The sequence below is a fragment of the Xenopus tropicalis genome, chromosome 3 (genome assembly GCF_000004195.4).
Source record: "Xenopus tropicalis strain Nigerian chromosome 3, UCB_Xtro_10.0, whole genome shotgun sequence".
Classification (NCBI taxonomy): Eukaryota; Metazoa; Chordata; class Amphibia; order Anura; family Pipidae; genus Xenopus; species Xenopus tropicalis.
The window spans coordinates 22,317,837-22,339,032 of NC_030679.2; the positions used below are offsets into that span (position 1 = coordinate 22,317,837).

Here is a 21,196-nt window from a genome sequence, read left to right on the forward strand (position 1 = left end):
ATTTAGTAGTTGTCACATATTAAGATTTCCCGTTTTTTTAAAGAACTAAAGAATGTTTCAGTAAATGCATTGACCTGTAACTGTGCTTAATGAAAAGGAGAATACAATCACTTCTAGACTGGATAAAATAGCTCACTGACTAATCTATAAACTCTGACTAAAGGTGGCCACACACATGGCGATTTCTGATCATTTCAAGATTGTACAATCGGCCACTAACCGTTCAGGGCTGAAACGGCAGATAAGGAGGTAGAAACAATAGGTTTTCTACCTCCTTCTGACGATTCTATGGCGCCCGATCAAAATCTTTTAACCTGGCCGATCGGCGAGTCGACCGTTATCAGCAGCCTCCTGCGATATCAGTCAACTTGCCGACTTGCCATACACGCACCAAATATCATACGAAACGGGGTTTTGTACGATATTATCGGTGCGTGTATGGCCTCATATTTAGAGCACAGCATGAAAATCCCAGTCCTTATTAAGGCAAATATTAAGTGGGAGGCTATGCAGACTGGCTCCAAAAAGCACAGCAAAGCTTTGGTCTCCAGCAAGGTAGGGATCTTGGACATGATGTTAATGTTCAGTTCAGGATGTAGAATGGTCTGGCCAGCAAGTCTGGCCATGGCTCTATTTCTGTTCAGCTGTCTAGGCTGTCATCTGCAGCTGCGGGATTTATTATCCTGGGGTCTGAGGCTTTCCTTTACAACATGTATTTGGCTCCTAGGCTCCCAGGATAATGGACCCTTCCAATTCAGACAATACAAAGCTTTTAGCAACTTTTTTCTTCCTGAAACAAAAACACACCATTTGTATCATGCCTGTACAAGCCTAAGTACAAGCCTAAAGAGGGTGGAAGATCCAATGAGCAATGTAGTTGACATGTAATTAAGCATCACTGGACTGTCACAAAGATTAAATAATGCAGAATTAATATTTTACATTCTAGATGGACCAGCTGGTTTCAATTAATTCCCGAGTGACCAAGCTTCAGATTCTACTTTATTTTATATATTTATTTTTTAAAATAAAAAAACAAAGATGGTACTTCTGCAGGTTGGAATGCTTTAAGTGAGGTTCAGAGAAAGTCAGTGTTTTATATGCACACGTGCACTTATTTGTGGGTGGCTGTGGTTAAAGGAGAAGGTAAGGCTAACAAAGAGTTAATCTCAAGCTGCAGGCATACCTTCAGTTGTCTCAAAAGTACCCTTAAGTCTCCCCATATTACACCTGTTCAGATGATCAGAAGCCAAACAGGAAGAAAAAACGCTGAGCTGTGTAAAGAAAGTTCCCATAATGCCTCACTCCTGCACCGAGACCCAGACCAGTGTACATGCTCAGTTAGTTAGACTATGAGGAAGGAGGAGTCATGTCTTGAATGAACTAGACTTGGATGCTTACTATTGAGTGTTATACTAATATGTACCACTAGGTGGGGCATGGGAACATTTTTAGCAATGCGGGTGTCAGGGGGCTGCTATCTTGCTACTTTCCCATTGTTCTGAGGGGTGCTGAGAGTGGGGTGAGATCACTGCAACTTAGTCCGTGTAACTGAAGTTTATAAGAGCATACGTCACATGGATGAGGGCACCTGGGAAACTAAGAATATGTCTAGTATCGTGTCTGATTTAAAAATTAAATTGTTTGCACTTTTGAAAAACGGATTTTAATGCAGGATTCTGTTGGAGCAGCTCTATTAACGGATGCATGTGACAGAATCCCTTTAAGATTATGCTTTTGTGTGGTTTTTTTTGCGTTTTCCTGCACTGTTGGTCGGGCCCAATGCACCTGAACCCACAGTTCATACTGACGAGGGCTCCCACTTTAATATATTAATGTGGGACCAAGCAGTGCCTGTATCCAGAACCCTAAAGCAGAAATGATTTATACATTGAAATATGAAATGTGTGGCAGTGCAGGCAGCAGAAAAAGGTTGAGAAATTGAAAAGGGTGAAGGAAAGGAGAAAAAAAAAAAAAAGGAGAAAATGTCAGAAAGGGAGGTTGAATATTTACCAACTAGCAAAAGATTACCCACTGTACTGCACTTTGTTCAGTAGCTAACCCCTAGGCTGGGTTTAAATTATTTTGTCAATAGTCACAGATCTCCGAGTAAATTACTTGCAAGTTACAGAAACAGCTGAAAAGTTTCCCAACACGCTGTACCTTTCACCTTAAAAGAAAATCTCCTGCAATTCTGAAACTTCGCTTACTGATATATGCGTTTCGCTCATTAGGGGCTAACAAATCAGTGCCTTCCAGTGGTCAAAATACCATGAAAAATGATAGCTTTAAAATCAATAACTTCTGAATGAAGCCTCTTGCAGACGTGGCCCAGCCCTTACTCAGCAAGGCAATCTATACAAAATCCATATCAGGCCAGCATGTCATTTAAAAAGTTTCGAAGATAAAATATCTTTCTGTCCTTCGGGTGCCATTTATAGGAACAGTGCAAATATATTTAAGGTTTGGTACACGGTGGAAACTTACAGATTAGCCCTAGTTAGCCCTCCAGATGCGTGACCACTGCGACTTTTCACTCTGTTAAAAACATGGCAAGAATCTCGTTCTTAAAGCTGACAGATTTGTTGCCAAAAAACAAGGATCATATTGTTGTGCCCCTGCAGCTCACCCTTCCCAATAAATCTGTGGCAGTGCAGCCGTCACGCTAGTCCCAGAGAAAAAATGATAATCTCAATCCCTATTAATTGAATTATTGTTGTCCAGAATGCTCAGGACCTGGGGTTTTCCAGATAAGGGATATTTCTGTAATTTAAATCACCAGACCTTAAGTCTGCTAAAAATAATTTGAACATTATATAAACCAGCAGGATTGTTTTGCCAACAATATGGATTTATGCAGTTAATTCGGATCAAGTACAAGGTACTGTTTTATTATTACAGAGAAAAGTGAATCATTTAACCATGAAATAAACCCAATAGGACTGTTCTGCCCCCAATAAGGGGTAATTATATCTTAGTTGGGATCAAGTACAGGTACTGTTTTATTATTACAGAGAAAAGGGAATCATTTAACCATTAAATAAACCCAATAGGGCTGTTCTGCCCCCAATAGGGCTGGTATTTTACTAGCCTGGCCAGTAACAATTATATTTCATGCCAATGTTTTAATTGGGTAGAAGGACCACATAACAGGAGGGCTGGTACTTTTTATTTATTTATACATTTTTAAGTGGCCTGTAGCAAATAGGTGTAATATATACTGTATATTAGTTAAGTGTTGTTTCAAATTTAAACAGCCCCTAAGGTTGGTCCTTGGAATGACCAAATGCTAAGATTTGAGAAGAGGGTTGCCACCTAGCTGGTAAAATACCAGCCAGTGCCAAGACTAGCCCTGGTTGGTACAGGGAACATAGCTGCCAGTAAATCTGTAATAGCTTGTCTTCTGCCTCTGGCCTGCCTCCTATCCCCTTGCCCAGCTTCCTTTCTGGCCCACCCTACTCACTATGTCCCCTTAAATGCGACCCACTAACATCATGCTCCGCCCCCATGTATGTCACAACTATGCCCTGACATCATGACCCGCCTTGGCCGGTAAGGAGAGAGCCAAAAGGTGGCAACCCTATGAGAAGCCCAGGCCCCATTGACAGGTTTAGTGGGGTTAGAGATGGTAAAGCCACAGAGCCAGACGTGTGTAGCAGTCAGGCAGGTGTGGCGAACTTGAGTACTAAGTGGAGTGTATCGGTTCAGACAGCTGGCACACAACACAGTAAGGTCAGGACCAATAACAAGACACGGGGCAACCCCACCATGGCTACAAGCTGCTCTGCCGTTAGGTCAGGTTGGACCTGCTCTCATTGCTAGGCAAAGTAAGCCTGACAGAGAACTCTGGCTGTGAAATATATTCATGTGTAGACAAGCTATAACTAGGTAAGAAAAAAAAATATGTATAATATTATACATATATAATACTATATTATACTGTGTTCATCACAAATAATTCACTCTACCATTTAAAATGTTATTCTTGAACCAACAATATTAGCTGTAATATTGATGTGTAGGCGCCATCTCAGTGCATTGTGTCGGAGTCTGAGCTTTCAGAAGGAGCCAGCGCTACACATTAGAACTGCTTTCAGGTAACCTATTGTTTCTCCTACTCCCATGTAACTGGTTGGACTTGTTTAATTTACTGTGTAGTGCTAGGTATTAGCAAATCTGTCCCATATCTTTGCCAAAAAAATTGCTAAATTTCTGAAAAATTTGAGAAATGTGTACACAGCTTTTTTTTCTTAAATGTACAACTTTTTCTCACTCCAAATGCATTAAAATCAATGGGAGTTTTTTCTCTTTCCAAATGCATTAAAGTCAATGGGTATTTTTTCTCACTCCTACACCAAATACATTAAAGTAAATGGGATTTATTCTTGGGGAATTTTTTGCCCTGGGGAATTTTTACCACAGTTTCAGGAAAAAATACACTGATGGTGAAATGTGGAATTTCCCCACAAATCTATGCCTGGCAAAAAAATGTGCTTATCACTGTTAAGTGCTGTTCTCATATTTACTAGTAGGTGGGGCATGGGAGCATATTTAGCACTGCAGGGAGCCGTTATTGTGCTACCTACCCATTGTTCTGCTGATAAGCTGCTGGGGGGGCAGGAATGGAGGGGGGGAGACATCACTTAAACTTGCAGCACAGCAGTAAAGAGAAACTGCAGTTTATAAGAGCACAAGTCACATCGATGAGGACACCTGGGAAACTAAGAATATGTCTAGCCCCATGTCAAATTTCAAAGTTTAAAAAAAAAAATATGCGGAAACTGATGCTTGATTCTGCAGAAGGAGCACTATTGATGCAATGATGCATTCTGTAAAATACCTGTTACAAAATGCCTTAATTACTGGAAATAGCATCCACATATAACTTTTGGAATAGCACCAACCTTGAGATGTAGCAAGACAGACTATAAACTGTTTTTCATAATGTCAGGAGAGCTTCCTTTTTAGTTTAGTTTAGAGATTGGGGCAAGCAGACTTTGTCAAGGTCTGTAATTTATCTGTTGTTAAAGTGCAGTTCAGCACCCCGCCCCCCTCCTACCCCAAAACATGTCAATGAGTCATGTAAGACACTGATTATAACTTAACTGTATATGTATGTATAGCTATAGCACTTACCTTATCCCCCTTCTTGACGGTTCTCGTGGTCAGCTTGCCGATAGCTTTCTTAGCTGCATCCCCAAGTCGGCGCTGTAAAGATCCAAAAGATAAAGGGATGAATCTCTAAAACTGAGCAGCATCAGAAGGAGAGAGCTCAAAGATGTATCATTCAGAAGAGCTTTCCAAGGATAACTGATATTTCCAGCTAAAATGAGGTTAAATCCTACCAAACAAATCCCAATATGAAGCCATCAATTTGCTGTTGAGCATTTGAACAACAGAAGGAGAAGTGAGTTAGAAGATCCATCACATCTTAATTGAGTAACACACTTCATTAAGTAATAACAAGAATCGCTCAAATTCTCATTCTCAATCATTTTTAAATGATATTCTTCTGGGCATTTTTGAGGAGCTTCATATACTTATCTCTTTCTTACACATTTTCAATTACAAGCACCTAAGTCATTAGAATATGATTTTATGGATGGAGGATTTTTAAGACTGAGAAGGGTTTTTATGAAAATTACAGCATGGATTATTATATAAATTCATCTACTGTGTTAGTCTAATGGCCCTGACAAAAACACCCACAAGCACATTAAGCACAGGTGCAGAATACAGTATCCCAAATGCTTCAAAGGTTCTATATACCCTCTTGCTCAACATGAGTTTCATTACATATTTTCTAAAACTCAAAGCGGGGAATTCACAAAAGTGGAGGTAGCCCTTTTTTGGAGTAAAAGGGGTGGACAAACTGGTGGAAAACACTTTCTCCAGATTCACAGACAGAAATCCGCCTAAATTCCGACTCAACCGCCACTTTTCCGTTTTTGGTGAAAGAAAGACAGTTTACAGACACTTTTGTGAATTTGTCGTTTAAACCACATTTATACGACGTTTTAACAACATTTCTTCCCGACATTTTCCCCCGACATTTTCAAAATGGAGTGATGCTCAGTGTAATTCTGTCAGACCAATTCTAAGCTCTTCTGTTTTGTTTCCCCCAGTCTCCATTTCACACCTAAGGTAGGGGCCCCATTGGGGATCATTAACATATTAATGGGGATTAGCAGACTATTGTTAGGGGACAAGTTTCAGTCTAACCCTAGAACAATAGGTGCAAAAAGCCTCATTAACATTTTATAAACAAGTAAAACACTGATTAAAAAAAGTTCAATTTATATCTTATACATAAAAAGTTTTCCCCTCACATTTGCATTGTTATGCCAGTTTTAGCTTAATCAATCAAGCTTTCAGAAGGAGCCAGCGCTACACATTAGAACTGCTTTCAGGTAACCTATTGTTTCTCCTACTCCCGTGTAACTGGAGGAGTCCCAAGCCGGACTTGGATTTCTTACTATTGAGTGCTATTCTGATATCTACTGGGAGCTGCTATCTTGCTACGGCTTTCAGTAGCCATGACAAGTAGCTGCCACTAAGTATCTCCATGTCTCCTAAAGACCATTAACACCAAAAACTTTCTAAACCAAAACTGCTCTCAGTATATTAATTTTACAGCAACCACAGATTCATGCCATGGCCCCAAAAAGTAATTAAAAATGACAGCCTCCTCCAAAAATTATGTGTATATAATTCTAAATAAGTGAGGGCTAAAGGGGGTTAAGCAATAAAAGGCACTAAATTTGCCCAGGAGCAAAACCTTGCTTATTAATACAGTAGGTATAATGTATTCCAGGTATAAGATCCATTAGGGAAAGGCCATCTCCCATAGACTCCATTTTATTTAAACATTTAAAATTTTTAAAAAAGGATTTCCTTTTTCTGTAATAATAAAAACAGTACTTGATCCCAGCTAATATATAATTAACCCTTATTGGGGGCAGAACAGTCCTATTGGGTTTATTTAATGGTTAAATGATTCCCCTTTCTCTGTAATAATAAAACAGTACCTGTACTTGATCCCAACTAAGATATAATTAACCCCTTATTGGGGCAGAACAGCCCTATTGGGTTTATTTAATGGTTAAATGATTCCCTTTTCTCTGTAATAATAAAACAGTACCTGTACTTGATCCCAACTAAGATATAATTACCCCTTATTGGGGCAGAACAGCCCTATTGGGTTTAATTAATGGTTAAATGATTCCCTTTTCTCTGTAAAAATAAAACAGTACCTGTACTTGATCCCAACTAAGATATAATTACCCCTTATTGGGGGCAGAACAGCCCTATTGGGTTTATTTAATGGTTAAATGATTCCCTTTTCTCTGTAAAAATAAAACCGTACCTGTACTTGATCCCAACTAAGATATAATTACCCCTTATTGGGGGCAGAACAGTCCTATTGGGTTTATTTAAAGGTTAAATGATTCCCTTTGCTCTGTAATAATAAAACAGTACCTGTACTTGATCCCAACTAAGATATAATTAATCCTTATTGGACAAAACAATCCTATTGGGTTTATTTAAATGTTTAAATGATTTTTTAGTACACTTTAGGGGTGATTTATTAGCGGTTGAGTTTGATTTTTTTTTTTTTTTTTTCACGATTCGATTCGATTCGTTTTTTAGTGCTTAAACTTGCCCAATTCAAGTTATGGTTCAAAAACTTTATTTATTAAGTGCAAAAAACCTGTAAACTGGAATGTACAACATTTTTCTATAGAAGTTAATGGGAGTTATCCTAGGCAAAGTAAAGCCATATTATCAAACTCAAACTCGGTATTGGAGTTTTGTATTCAAAAGAGTTTTCCTCATTAATAAACAAGTGACCATTCGATAAAAGTGTTTATAAGATTTAATAAAAAAACTCGAATTCACAAATAAATGAGCCCATTTAAAGTATGGTGATCCAATTATGGCTGACCCCCTATCTGAAAAACCCCAGGTCCCCAGCATTTTGGATAACTGTATAAACATTCAAATCACCATGAACAAATAAAGCATAATATTCCAGGGGCTTTACAAAATATTTCCTTCTTTTTCTACTACTTTAAAAAATATGTTCAGCCAGACGCAGCCACACAGAGTGACTCTTTCGAAGATGTCCCATATTGCTTCCAAGTCATCTTTAGTCTGAATAGAATCCAATAGATCAATCCTGACTGGAGCTTTAAAACTCAGCCGGCAGGCAAGATCTCGGCTTAGATGGGGAAAGGTCATTCCTATTGTGTCCCATCCAAGTACACGAAGGTCAGCTTTAATATGTTGCCTTCTCAAGAGCCAGATTCTGCTTTTACAAATCTATGCCTCAGCCCAATTAACCTCTTCCAAACCTTACCGTTTAGAGCACAGCTCAGCAGAATAAAATACTGATTAACCATAACCTTTGTATATTTGCTGGGCACTCATGAATATGAGACAGTAAGCCACACACTATCTGGAAGCTACACAGAACCCCATCCATGCTGATTTTAGGATTGGGTACTCCAACGATACCCCCTTTTTTTTTTTGTCTTGCAGTGCTCTATAATTTGTCAGTGCTGCGCTATCATGCCTCCAAGCTTGATAAAGGTTAAGAAAGGGCTCCTTGCCAGATATCAATAATGTTCCGAAGACTAGAGGAAGGAGAGTTTCACGTTTCTGCCTTACTGCAGTACTCAATCCCTTCTGAATTGGGGGCAGCAATTTTGTATTGATATGAAACTGGCAAGATACTTGGTTACGGATATTGATATTACCAGGAGGGGAGGGGCAGCGATGAAGTCACACTCAAGATCCCTATCTACTATCGTAATATTGATTTTGTACACTGTGGGCTTAAAAGCCATTAAAAATAGAAATAGATAGGAAATATTTAAGTGTGGAAAACAAAACTGAATGACGAGATGCACCAATGCAAGGGAACACCTAAAACATTTTAAAACTTAATTATATATGTTCTGTGTAATGATGCAATGAAAATACTAACTGAATTAAAGGAAATGTTCTCTTGCCAAAGGTTTAGTTAAACATGCACTAGAACTTTCCAATATATTACACACTTTGGGTTTTTGTACATAAGTATTGTATTTGCTCTCCATTGCCGATTTAATGAAAAGCAGGTAAAGACCACTCTTTAAAATGCCAGTATGACTTTATCATACTGAGCCACACAAGCATGAAAAAGCCCTTTGGGGATGCCAAATAAGCACCGTGACTATTGGGTAGCCCCATGGGGACTGCTGGCCTGCAGGAGGCTCTGTTGGAGTAAAACTGTGTCTCTGTGCTTCCAAAACTTGCCTCCAAGCCAGAGATTTAGGGTCATTGGTTGTAAATCCCTGCTCTAGAGACTTCACTCTACTTAATATCAACATGACTTCCTCTACATCTGGTCTCTACATCTTTTCCACTTACTCGAAAGACCACTGGTATCAATATGACTTCTTCTGTTGTCATCTTCTCCACTTTCTTTAAATGTCTGTGACATTTCTAATGTTTATTGTCTCAGAATATTGAGAGTTCAAATCCTTCAAAACTATATATAGTTTATATAGAATATAAAGTGCAATGTCTAGTGCATAATGGGACAAGTGAGGATGGTAGATGAAGATGAATTTGGGAGCGGCCCAGGGCACTCAAGGGTCTGGTTGCGGGTGGCCTAATTTGCACACAAAGGACAGAGGGTGCTAGTATGGAGGGACCCATGGCACCCGACTCGAGTATAAGCCGAGGGTGCTGAAAAACTAGGCTTATACTTGAGTTTATACAGTATATCATATACCATGGACATTCGCTACTTACTGGGCCTGTCGGGGCTGTTTGGGCCTGTTTGGGTACCTGGAGTGGATTTTGAATCTTAGTCCAGGTATAATAGTGCATAAATGTGATAGAGGGTTGTGTAATTAGAGAGACAAAGATTATTATAGATCTAGCAACCAATGGGCAGGTAGCATTTATTGGTCCCCAGTTTAAAAGTGATCACGGTTGCCCTTTTTTGTGGCCATCACTGTGCTCTCCTGAACCATTGGGGAGTTTGAAAGCAAGCTGCAGGTAAAACTTGGCCCCTGTAAAAATGTATAATCAAGGAGCAGAATCCTTAATGAATCACATGAAAGTGAGTGTAGGACTGGCCAGAGAGGGGGGTTAATTATATATAGTTGGCCAACTTGAATATATTGCAATATATGGACAAACAGTCCCAGTTTTGTTTAAAGGGGAGGCATTTTGTTCATCTATCTTTGCTGTGGATTTACTGATGTAGATGAACAAACTTTGGAAGGAATGCCAAGTTTTACCTCCCTAACCTACAAGAAAAACAAAGTCTAGGCACATAATTAGGTAAATCCTGCCCATTACACAAGTTGCTATGTAAGAAACGACCTTTCTTTCTTTCTTTATTTCATTTTTTCTCTCTGACTGTTTTCTAAAGGTCAGGCGAAACTTGATGAAATTTTTATGTGGTAAAAAGCTTCAGCAGATGAATGTTTAATGAGGAGGTGGCAGTACTCAAGAATCAACGTTTGAAATGCTCAGATCTTGTAAAGGAGAAGACAGAGCTATTAGCTATAAAGGAAAAAAAGTCTTCAATTTGGCGTATTCGAAGCACAATTTTTTCCCTATTCAGTTGTAAAGAAAAGATTTTTTTAGGCAGCTTTTGTGAAGAAGTTGCAGAAATTATCATTTAAGTAGATGGCTGAATGAGACGTTTCATCTACTGCACACAGGTTTTATTTACAAAGTTCTGTTTCTTGCTCAATAAATGGCAAATATTAGAGAGAGAATAGGAAGACGTTGCATTTTCATTGTTGTTAATTAAGCAAATTATCTGCTTGAGTGCTGATTTGCAGCATTATGCATATGTAATATTCCTCCTTTCTTCATTGGTGAATAATAAAGGTACAAGGCTTTTCTTTTATCAGGGATCTGTTGTTTTACTGAATGTTTTCCAACTCCTAAATACTCCTTCTAAATGTAGAATGGGTCTTTTTATTATAATTCATAAATATAATATGGAAATAAATGACCATAAATTTACACTGAATGGCAAACACTTAAGGTGGCCATACATGTAGCAATAGCAATCTTTAAAAGATCTTTAAAAGATCGTTCGTTTCCCCCACTGACATTCAGGGCTGACTTGTCAGATATGGAGGTAGAAACAATAGGGATTCTAGCTCCACCTGATGATTAAGCCCTAAACGCAGACACGCACTGAATATTGCACGAAGCGAGGTTTCATACGATAAAATTGGAGCGTGTATGGTCGGCTTTAGGCTGATTCATTAATACACGTGCTAAACTGTACTAGTGTAGATACCCATACAGCCAAACATATCTTTTTGTCTAGATAAATACTGTATTTGAGATGGTACACGCTCCCTTATACTTGTAGCTTGCAAGTTGTAAGGTGCAGGGTAGCGCAGGAATTTAAACCTGCTTTACTGTGCTGTACTGTGTGTGCTGTGGCCACATACACAGAAGACTTGCCCATAACAGCATTTGTATAACCGCAAGCATCTCTGCCCCAGAAATTGAGCAATATGTACCTCCTTAATGCTAACAAAATGCAAACACAACTTGCAACCACATCCAGTTATACTAGAATACTAGGCCATTGCACTTGTTAAAAAAGAACTAAAAGCCGCAGTGTACAAGATAAGTATCTATTAAACAACCTGTTGCAAAAACCCTGAATTACGGTTTGTTTGGGTGCTTTGGCATAAAACACAGCAGCATCAGAAAGCAAACACACAGGTCCACAGTACACAAAAATAAATCAGAAATCCTCATATACAAATCAACTATGTACTAAGTATGGCCAGATATAAAGTATATCAGCACAAAAAGCATCTGGAAGGAAAAGCCAGATGAACAGTTCATGTAGTGGCACAGAAGGCTTTTATTTTTTCACTCATGCTTTTATATGCCACGCAGACTTTTATATGCTACGCAGGCAGCACAGACAGAAGCGTTACATTTAGTAGAAAAATGTGTAATGATGGCCTACATACATTAAAACAAGCAATTGGTCTGCAGGGGGATCTTGTACTGTTCAGTGCTAGACATAGATAAACACAATCTTGGGTATCTGTGTCAGGTGCACCTTTAGGGCTGTGACAGACAGGGAGATTAGTCGCCGTGCAACAAATTTCCCTTGTCGCGGGCGACTAATCTCCCCGAAATGCCATCCCACCGGCTAGAATGTAAATTGCCTTGAGATTAAACTTTGGCGATTTGGGTGCCACGTATGCCACCCCACCGGCGATTTACATTCTAGCTGGTAGGATGGCATTTTGGGGAGATTAGTCGCCCGCAACAAGGGAGATTTGTCGCACGGCAACTAATCTCCCTGTCTGTCACAGCCCTTAAGTCTTTTTAATAGCTTCTAATCCCAGCATTGATATTAGTTTGTGTCTGACCAGTAGTCAAATGGTCAGAGGTTAACATCCATACACAGAGATGTTCAACCTGTAACTCTTCAGCGGAACTACTAAACCATTTTACACTGTTGTAATGGGCAAACTAGGATATTTATGCCTTTAGGTGGCAATATTAGATTGATTTGATTGTTAGGCCCAAAGGCCAAACGTTAGAACCACATTGGCAGGATAAAGGCAATTAGGACGAGGACCGCATTAAAGTGCGCATGCGCTCCCCCTTCCGAATGGGATTTTTAAACCTGCTGATCAACATCTGGCTGATTATTGGCCAGATATTCGTCAGGTAGGCCCATCTGAGGGCCATATACATGGGCAGATTAACTGCCAATGCAAGCTGTCAGCAGCTCTTATCGGCCCATGTATGGCCATCTAAAGACTGAAGCACTAAACCTCAGTACCAGAAAGTACTTGATGGAGCTGCCTTAAATCTACTGAGTTGTAGAGTGAGTGGCCTTCTCAAAGCAGATCATATTCATAAAGCATATCAAGGCAACATCATATGGAGAACTCTAAAAATACAGCATACAATCCTAATAGTATTTATAGGGGTTATATTCTGCTTCCTATATTGCTTGTTTTGAGCACCTCAGTGGGTAAATAATGAGGGTTGAGGTTAACATTCACCATCCCTGCTTTCACAGAAGATTATTAATAATGAAAATGTTAGCTCCTGTAAAAGTCACACATAAAGTCATCCCAGTAAATCTATTTATTGTAAAGAAAATACATGTTTCAGGATCTACGCCCTAAATGAGCAATACATAGATAAAACCATTAAATTATTGTCCATCACTACTGACACAGCTCTGCAAGGCAAGAGAATGACGGAAATAACTAATACTATTTGCTGCTGCTGCTGCTTAAAATAAAGTATAAGCCTGCATATATAAATATAATAAATGGTACCTGGCTAGAGAAGCCACTCTAATAAATTATTCTTTAAGTCATTGTTTCCCTTTATAGGAGGTTCAACACCCCCTTAAGGAACAGAATTAATATTTCATAAAGGTTCCCTAAGATGTGGATTTTCCAAATGCTGCACAACAGATGCCTTGTCATTAAATATGCACTGGAGGGTGCTCACAGAAGCTAATTCAGCACAGCAGACATCTTGAAAACATAAGGATGTTTGTTTCTTAGCAACAAATCAGAACAGGAAGTTGTGGCTAGTAACAATGGCACAAACCCTGCCAAACAGATGGACTTACAGATAGTGCTCTTCCACCTAGAGGTAAATGACTTTATGGGTAATATTTATTTGGTATTTGTAGTTTGTGGTACACAATTGTATTGTCAGTTGTTTGTATGAAGCAAGAAGGGCTACTTGACAAGCACAACAGGTCACCAAAAATGATTCTGAGGTTGCCAACCTAGCCTGTGTACCCTTAGCCCACAAACCATACTAAGGATACTGAGGCAAAAAAGACAATTAAACAGACATTTGTTTATATCACAAGTTGTACTCTGTAACATTAGCCTAAAGGGTTATGTATTTAACCATTACATTTTATTAACTTAGAATATATTAAAATTGGAACCTCATGCCCCGAGAGTAATGTTTAACCAGGAAAATTAAGAGCATTCTAGATAGTTTGAACCAGTTCTAGTAGCACTTAAAGGAGCAGCACAGTGTAAAAATGAAACAGGGTAAAATAGATAAGACTGCGCAAAATAGAATATTTTCAATATAGTTAAGTTAGGCATAAAGGCTGAAGTGGGCAGATGTCTACCATAATGGGCAGAACACTACTTCCTACTTGACAGCTAACTTAGCTGCTAGCAGTCGGTAACCAATCAGTGACTTGAGGGGGGCATATGTATGTATGTATGTATAATTTTATTTATAAAGCGCTACTTATGTACGCAGCGCTGTACAGTAGAATACATTAATACAAACAGGGGGTTAATAAGATAAAAGATAAATACAAAGTATAACAATAAATACAAATAAATACAAGATACAGTTACAGTTGCAATAAGTTAAGAGTCAAAGACACAAGAGGATGGAGGTCCCTGCCCCGTAGAGCTTACAATCTATATGGGAGGGTAACTTACAGACACAAATAGGCAAATATAAGTGCTGTAGGTCACAGTGGGTGACACTACAATATAAGTGCTATTTCCCAGATCAGGTGCTGGGCGAGTGCTCCAAAAGGTAGTCTTTTAGTTTGGTTTTAAAAAGACTGGGGGAGGATTCTCTCCGGAGGAAATCAGGGAGGGCATTCCAAATGTAAGGGGCAGCAAGGCAGAAGGGTTTAAGGCGGGAAACCACAGTAGTAGTGGAGGGCGCAACCAAACGGTTGCTCTGCGAGGAACGAAGGAGTCGGCCAGGAACGTACGGAGACACAAGGGAAGAGATGTAGTGGGGAGCAGAGGAATGGAGGGCTTTGAAGGTTAAGAGAAGAACTTTGTAGGATATTCTTTGTTTAATAGGAAGCCACGATAGGGACTTTAGCAGGGGAAAGGCCTGAACTCTCCTGGATGAGAGGAGGAGAATTCTGGCAGCAGTATTTTATATAGACTGTAGGGGGGAAAGATGGGAGTTAGGGAGGCCGGTTAATAGCAGGTTGCAGTAGTCAAGTCGGGATAGGATGAGAGCATGCATATGGGACAAAACTCCTCAGTTAGTTTGCTCATCAGACCTGCTTTCTAACAAACAGTTATGTCCCATGGGTTCCCCTAAAGTCACTAACTAAGAGGTTAGAGAGCTGAAAGCAGGAAGTAGTGTTCTGGCCATTATGTTAAACATCTGACCACTTCAGCCTTTATAGATTACATTTTTGCCTAACTATACTGAAAACATGTTTTATTTTGTGCAGTCTATACATTTTTACACTGAACTGTTCCTTCAAAGGGGTTGTTCACCTTTAAGTTAATTTTTAGTATGTTACAGAATGTCCTATTCCTAGCAAATTTGCAATTGGTCTTTACAGTTTGTTTGTTTTTTCATATAGTTTTTTAAATATTTGCCTTCCTCTCTTACATCTTTCCAAGTTGGAAATCCCTTGTATTATGTACCTTAAGTTACAATCATATACATCTAGGTTTATAACCAAGGACTGCTTACCTGGTTCCGATCTCGAGCACTTGTGTATCTTATCTTCTGTATAAAGTAAAATATCAGCCAAGCAGAAGAAATGATCATCAGGACAATGAAGGAGATCGAAACAAAGACCAAAGAGCCCCGACTAAAATTTTTGTGTTGGTTGCGTGAACCCACGGCTATGGCCATAAGTACAGAGATGTTTCTCTCCACGTAGCTCAAGATTTCTCTGCCTCGTGCCTCTGAGATCATTATGGCGACTATCTCCCCTGTGCCTGGAACGAGACAAAAATATACACGGAATCAAACATCTGGAAAGGTTTGAAAAAGTCAATTGCAATAGGAGTTTTATTTACAAAGCACATTCACACATTAGCCATAGTTTTCAGGTGGAAATAAAGTATTTTCCCCGACCAGAATAATAATATCCTTTGATATACACTCTTTCACCCCTCACTACAATTTATAATTGTGGCAGTCAATGTAACCAGTTGTTTTCTTTAAAAAAAAAAAAACAAAAAAAACAAACTCACCACCGCAAATGCTTTTTGACACAAGTACAAGTGGCATCTAGTATTTTCATAGTCGGAATCACTTCTGACACGTGGTCAAAATTTTTTTTTTTTTTTTTTTAAATAATTCACAAGTTTGGTGCACCTACTGACACAACCTGCCATGGGAAATCTGGAGCTGCAGTCAGGTTCATGGTAGGGCACAGGTGCCATTCAAAATAAGAGGCAGTGTGGCAACTATGTGGAGTTTAGAAGTATGTCTGAATGCTAGTACAAATACAGGATCCCTCATCCATTTTAATCAAATAATTTAGAATTTTAAAACTAATTTCCTTTTTCTCTGTGGTAATAAAACAGTACCTTGTAATTGATCCCAACTAAGGTATAATTACCCCTTATTGAGGGCAGAACAGCCCTATTGGGTTTAATTAATGGTTAAATGATTCCCTTTTCTCTGTAATAATAAAACAGTACCTGTACTTGATCCCAACTAAGATATAATTACCCCTTATTGGGGGCAGAACAGCCCTATTGGGTTTATTTAATGGTTAAATGATTCCCTTTTCTCTGTAATAATAAAACAGTACCTGTACTTGATCCCAACTAAGATATAATTACCCCTTATTGGGGGCAGAACAGCCCTATTGGGTTTATTTAACGGTTAAATGATTCCCTTTTCTCTGTAATAATAAAATAGTACCTTGTAATTGATCCTAACTAAGATATAATTAATCCTTATTGGAGGTAAAACAATCCTACTGGGTTTAATTATTATTTTTTTTTTTTTTTAGTAGACTTTAGGTATGGAGATCCAAATTACAGAAAGACCCCTTATCTGGAATACCCTTGGTCCCCAGCATTCTGGATAATGGGTCCTATACATGTACCTTCATGAATTTTGCTCTAGCCTGTGTCTATTTTACAACACTTCTGGGAGCATTTATAAATACCCCCTAAGCCGGTGTCTGTGACTAAACAGAACTCTGTATAAGAAATTCCCCAAAATGAACCTGTTTTTTTTTTTGTTCTGATTAGAATATCAAATAGAAACTATTGTGCTTCATCTGTTAACCATCTGCATTCAGTTAGCAAAAGAGACCAATTTATGCGGCCAAAAAGGCACATGTGTTTAGTAGGTTTTATTACAGAAAGGGGCAATTAATAAGAAAAGAAGAATTCTCTTTTCTTAAGTTGTGAAGGAAGTAATTGTTGCCAAAAGGTACTTTCAGGGTGGATGGAATTCCCTTTTTAACTGAATTATGCAGTAGGCTGCAGTTATAATATTTGTGAAAAAATAAACTAGTTTTAATTCCCAACAGTTGTATTTCTAAAAGATATAAAGATGCACAATGTTAAAAATGAGCCCATATAAATGACAAAAGGGTTGTGACCTTTTTTTTCTTATAAATGCCAGCCTAGGTTGGAGGCGAGCAGTGATGTCACTTGGGGGGCGGGGAAATGGGTGGGGAGGGGTAGGCCTCTATATTAAAAGGGGTGATCTGCCGCTGAAAGAGTCAGGGAAGGGAGGGATTATCGGTAGGTTGTCACCCTTACAAATTTACTAGCATTTATATTGCTGGTAAATTTGTAAAACCGGCACTGGCCCTAGCTGGCGATTTGTTCATCCTGCCTTATTTCTACTGGTTAGGGGCAGGGGTGGGGGGGGCGGAATCAAGACAGGGAAATTCTCACTCCAGCCCACACCAGCTCTACATGCCCCAATGTCTTCTAATAAATATTTCACAAAGCCATGAGCACGGCTGTGGGAGCTCTCTTTTCCCCAGAAATGCAATTTCCTATAGAGCATTATTTACGCAAACAATTGTATTTTTATATTTAACACTTTAAGGCATGGTGCTCCAAATTCCTAACTCCTTACCCAGAAAATTCAGATCCCAAGCATTCTAGATAACAGATCCCACCTGCATAATGATCACTGCATGTATGAAATATATAATCCAGAAGCTTCAAAATGTGACAATGGAGTTTCCTAAAGGAACAGTAACACCAAGAAATGAAATGTATCAAAGTAAATCAAATATAATGTACTATTGCCCTGCACTGGTAAAGGTTGTGTGCTTGCTTAAAATATCCTGCTGTGTAGCCATGGGGGCAGCCATTCAAGATGGAAAAGAGAAAAAACACAGGTGACATAGCAGGTAACAGATAAAACACCATTGTATCTTACAGGTGTTATTCATTATCTACTATGTAACCTGTGCCTTTACGCTTTGTTAATATGGAATAAAATTCTTTATCATACTTTTCCTATGAATTTCATGGAAGATAAAAAGCTACTAAACGGATCATTTACCATGGGGAAGAGGAGTCATATACTTAGAAACAAAAGAACTAGCCTGTAGGTGCTTTTCTTACAATAAGACTAGCAATAAGAATATGCACCGCAGACTGTTACAGACTGTAATGCTGCACTAATCTCTATTATATAATACAGCGGATTTAGTTATCTGTGGTTGGTCTAACTGTTAGTGAAAGGGCTTTATGCCGCATAAATTGGTCGGCTACAGAGATTAAACCTGAATTGCTGGCAGCTATCGTGGACTTTTCTGCAAAGAAAAGCAAGAACCTAATATGCATATCCAAACTGAGAAATGAAAGTTAAAGGGCCATTAAAGTAGAATGTGATGAGAAAAGCCAAGTTTGCAAGGTTGTGGTGTTAAAGGTATCAATAGATAAATAAGAAGGGCTATTTACTTAACCCAGTGGTGCAAGAGTGCACTCTTTAAAGCTCATTTAACAAGCACTTGAGCCCCAGAAAATGCCAGTCCCTACCCCCTTGCCCTCACCCATACTGCGCCAACTAGTGGAGTCAGTCCCGTATTCATAGGGGAAGCGGCAGAAATGACCAACATGGAATGCAGATACCATCTATGCCTTTGTGGGTTTTTTTGCGCTTTGCAAACTGAGTTATGTTAATGTTAATTGCCACTGAGCTGTTTTGACCCTGTAGCTGGGTGTAAATGTATCATTATTGGCAGACTGATTTGATTTGTATTACTAAAAATGTCTGCAAAATGACGGTGTGCCCTTTAGGAGACAATTTAGTCCACAGTGAAATCAGTATGGCAATGCATGACATATTACATCAACATTATAAATGGACAGGGCACTCTGGGATATGGAGCCAAAAGACACACAATACACTCATGGAAACTTTTTGTTCTATTGCCACATCAGCAGCAATGTGTGCACCATTTTGTGTGCTGTTCCCTTTGTCCAGCATGAAATATTGTTAACTATTCTGTTGACGTTGCAAATAAACTAGGACAGTTTTGTAGAAGTGAAACACATGAATCCCTATGTATAGAAATAGAATCACCCGTGTGACTATCAGGTAGCTCAGGTGAGCAGCTCTATTACATAATAACGGGTTAGTAACATGACAGAAGGGGTAATGTATTGTAAACAAGTGTTAAGGTGGCCATACACGGGGCGATAATAGTTGCCAACGGTCGTCAGCTTATCGGCCCATGTATGGGGCCCTCAGACGAACCTGTTCAACTGATTTTTGCCCAATGATTGGGCAGATAGCGATCTGGCAGTGTGCAGAGGTAGTAAAGACATGGCCCTGTTGTGGCCTGCACCCTCTAATGCTCACTAACTAAATCACTGGCATGTTAGGCAGCAAGTGGGGGATGCCTACTTGCCTCCCCCTACCACCCCTCACCCATATAGTGCTAGCTAATGCAGTTAGTGCTGTATTTCTGGGGCAAGCAACAGGTCTTTTCGTGCCAAAACAGAGCACGAAGGATACAAGAAGGGCAGAACACCAAGTTTGCAAAGTGCTAGTTGTGACCTTTTATTTTTTTTACACTGTGTTCTGTAAAGTAAATGCCCCTAGGGCCTAACGCTGCCTATATCACAAATTTCTTGAAAGAAAAGGGCCCTTGTAGCTGCCACTGACTGATAACCAATCATGTGTTTGTTATCGTTATGCAACCTGTATTAGAACCTGTAATATGCAAACTACTGGTTGGCTAAGAGCAGCTCAGAATGGCATAGTGAGAACCATTGCCAGGATGAGGACTCTAGGGAACACAGGAGGTTTTGCCATGGCATGTGTAGAATCTCCTGTTTTAAACTCACTATGCAGGTACAGTAAAATCCCTATAGCTAAATTATTATTTTCAGCCTCATGCCTTGTACAGCTTCAGCTACCATTAAAATGTCACAATCATAGCTGGGTGCAGCAACATAGAAAATCTTTATAAAAAGAAATAAAATAAAATGCATAAGCTAAAAAAGCAAGACAGAAGCAGGAAGGAAAAAAATGGAAATTACAAAATCTAAAGGATTCATCTGTCATGCTGAGAAGCCTAGTGCTGCAGATTTGCAGGCAGAACAAATGATTCTCTAGGGTAATATAAAGGATGAGGGGGCATTCAATAAAAATGAGTGATTTATGTCTAGTGTATTATACTCTGAAATATGGTGACAGATGAGTTAAAGGCATATGGAAGACAGGAGCATTGTGGGAGGCCAGCTCATGAAGCTGTCATGCAATTTCAAGGCATGTCCTCTGGGTCGAGGTGAAAACCAAGTATTACAAGTAAATCCGCTGTCAAGCGATAAAAACACACTATACACAGCTTTTGCTCATCTTCGTAACAATGGATATCCAGGCGCATTCGCATATTTTTTTACAACACTTTAGAGTCAGGGCCCTATGTGCGCCGTGTGTTGCCAGTATAAATGTAGCACAATAGCGATCTAAAGGCAAATCAAAGAAAATCCAGGTCACAGACAGGATAGTACTTTTATGCTGATGTTGTCGATTCCACAGTCACTGCTCTCCTCACTTTCCCCTTTCCAACTCACTGTCTAATTGTGCAGCCAGTGCATGGGCATCGGGTCCACAATTCTAGCACATAAACAAGATTTTGACATGATGCAAAGCTTTCCTTACTAACTAAATGGCTCATGTCTTCTTGCTGAAGTTGTGTAATTCCAAGCCTAAAGTAAACAACATTTAAATAATTTATATAGTGTAAGTGAAGTTTAATTATGTTTCACAAACCCGACAGAAAAGAATTTGGAACTATTTCTTAGGGTGACAGGTCCCCTTTAAAGGGGCATTTTACTGGCAATAGATTTGCCACATTAGTGCCACCTAGAACAATATATTTATTCTGCAGAAAGCATTGCCATACCTGAGTAAAGAGCCCTAGAACTTTCTCTGT

At 39.2% G+C, this 21,196-nt stretch overlaps 1 protein-coding gene across 2 annotated transcripts in view; it reads right to left on the reverse strand.

The window, feature by feature from the left end:
• The window catches only part of rnf130 (ring finger protein 130), a 134,853-nt gene that overhangs the window by 48,499 nt on the left and 65,158 nt on the right, over positions 1 to 21,196 (reverse strand). For both annotated transcript variants that reach the window (XM_012958428.3, NM_001114240.1), the window contains 2 exon segments: positions 15,508 to 15,758; positions 5,137 to 5,208 (listed from right to left, as the gene is read on the reverse strand). In XM_012958428.3, the coding sequence (XP_012813882.1) occupies positions 5,137 to 5,208; positions 15,508 to 15,758 (323 nt within the window).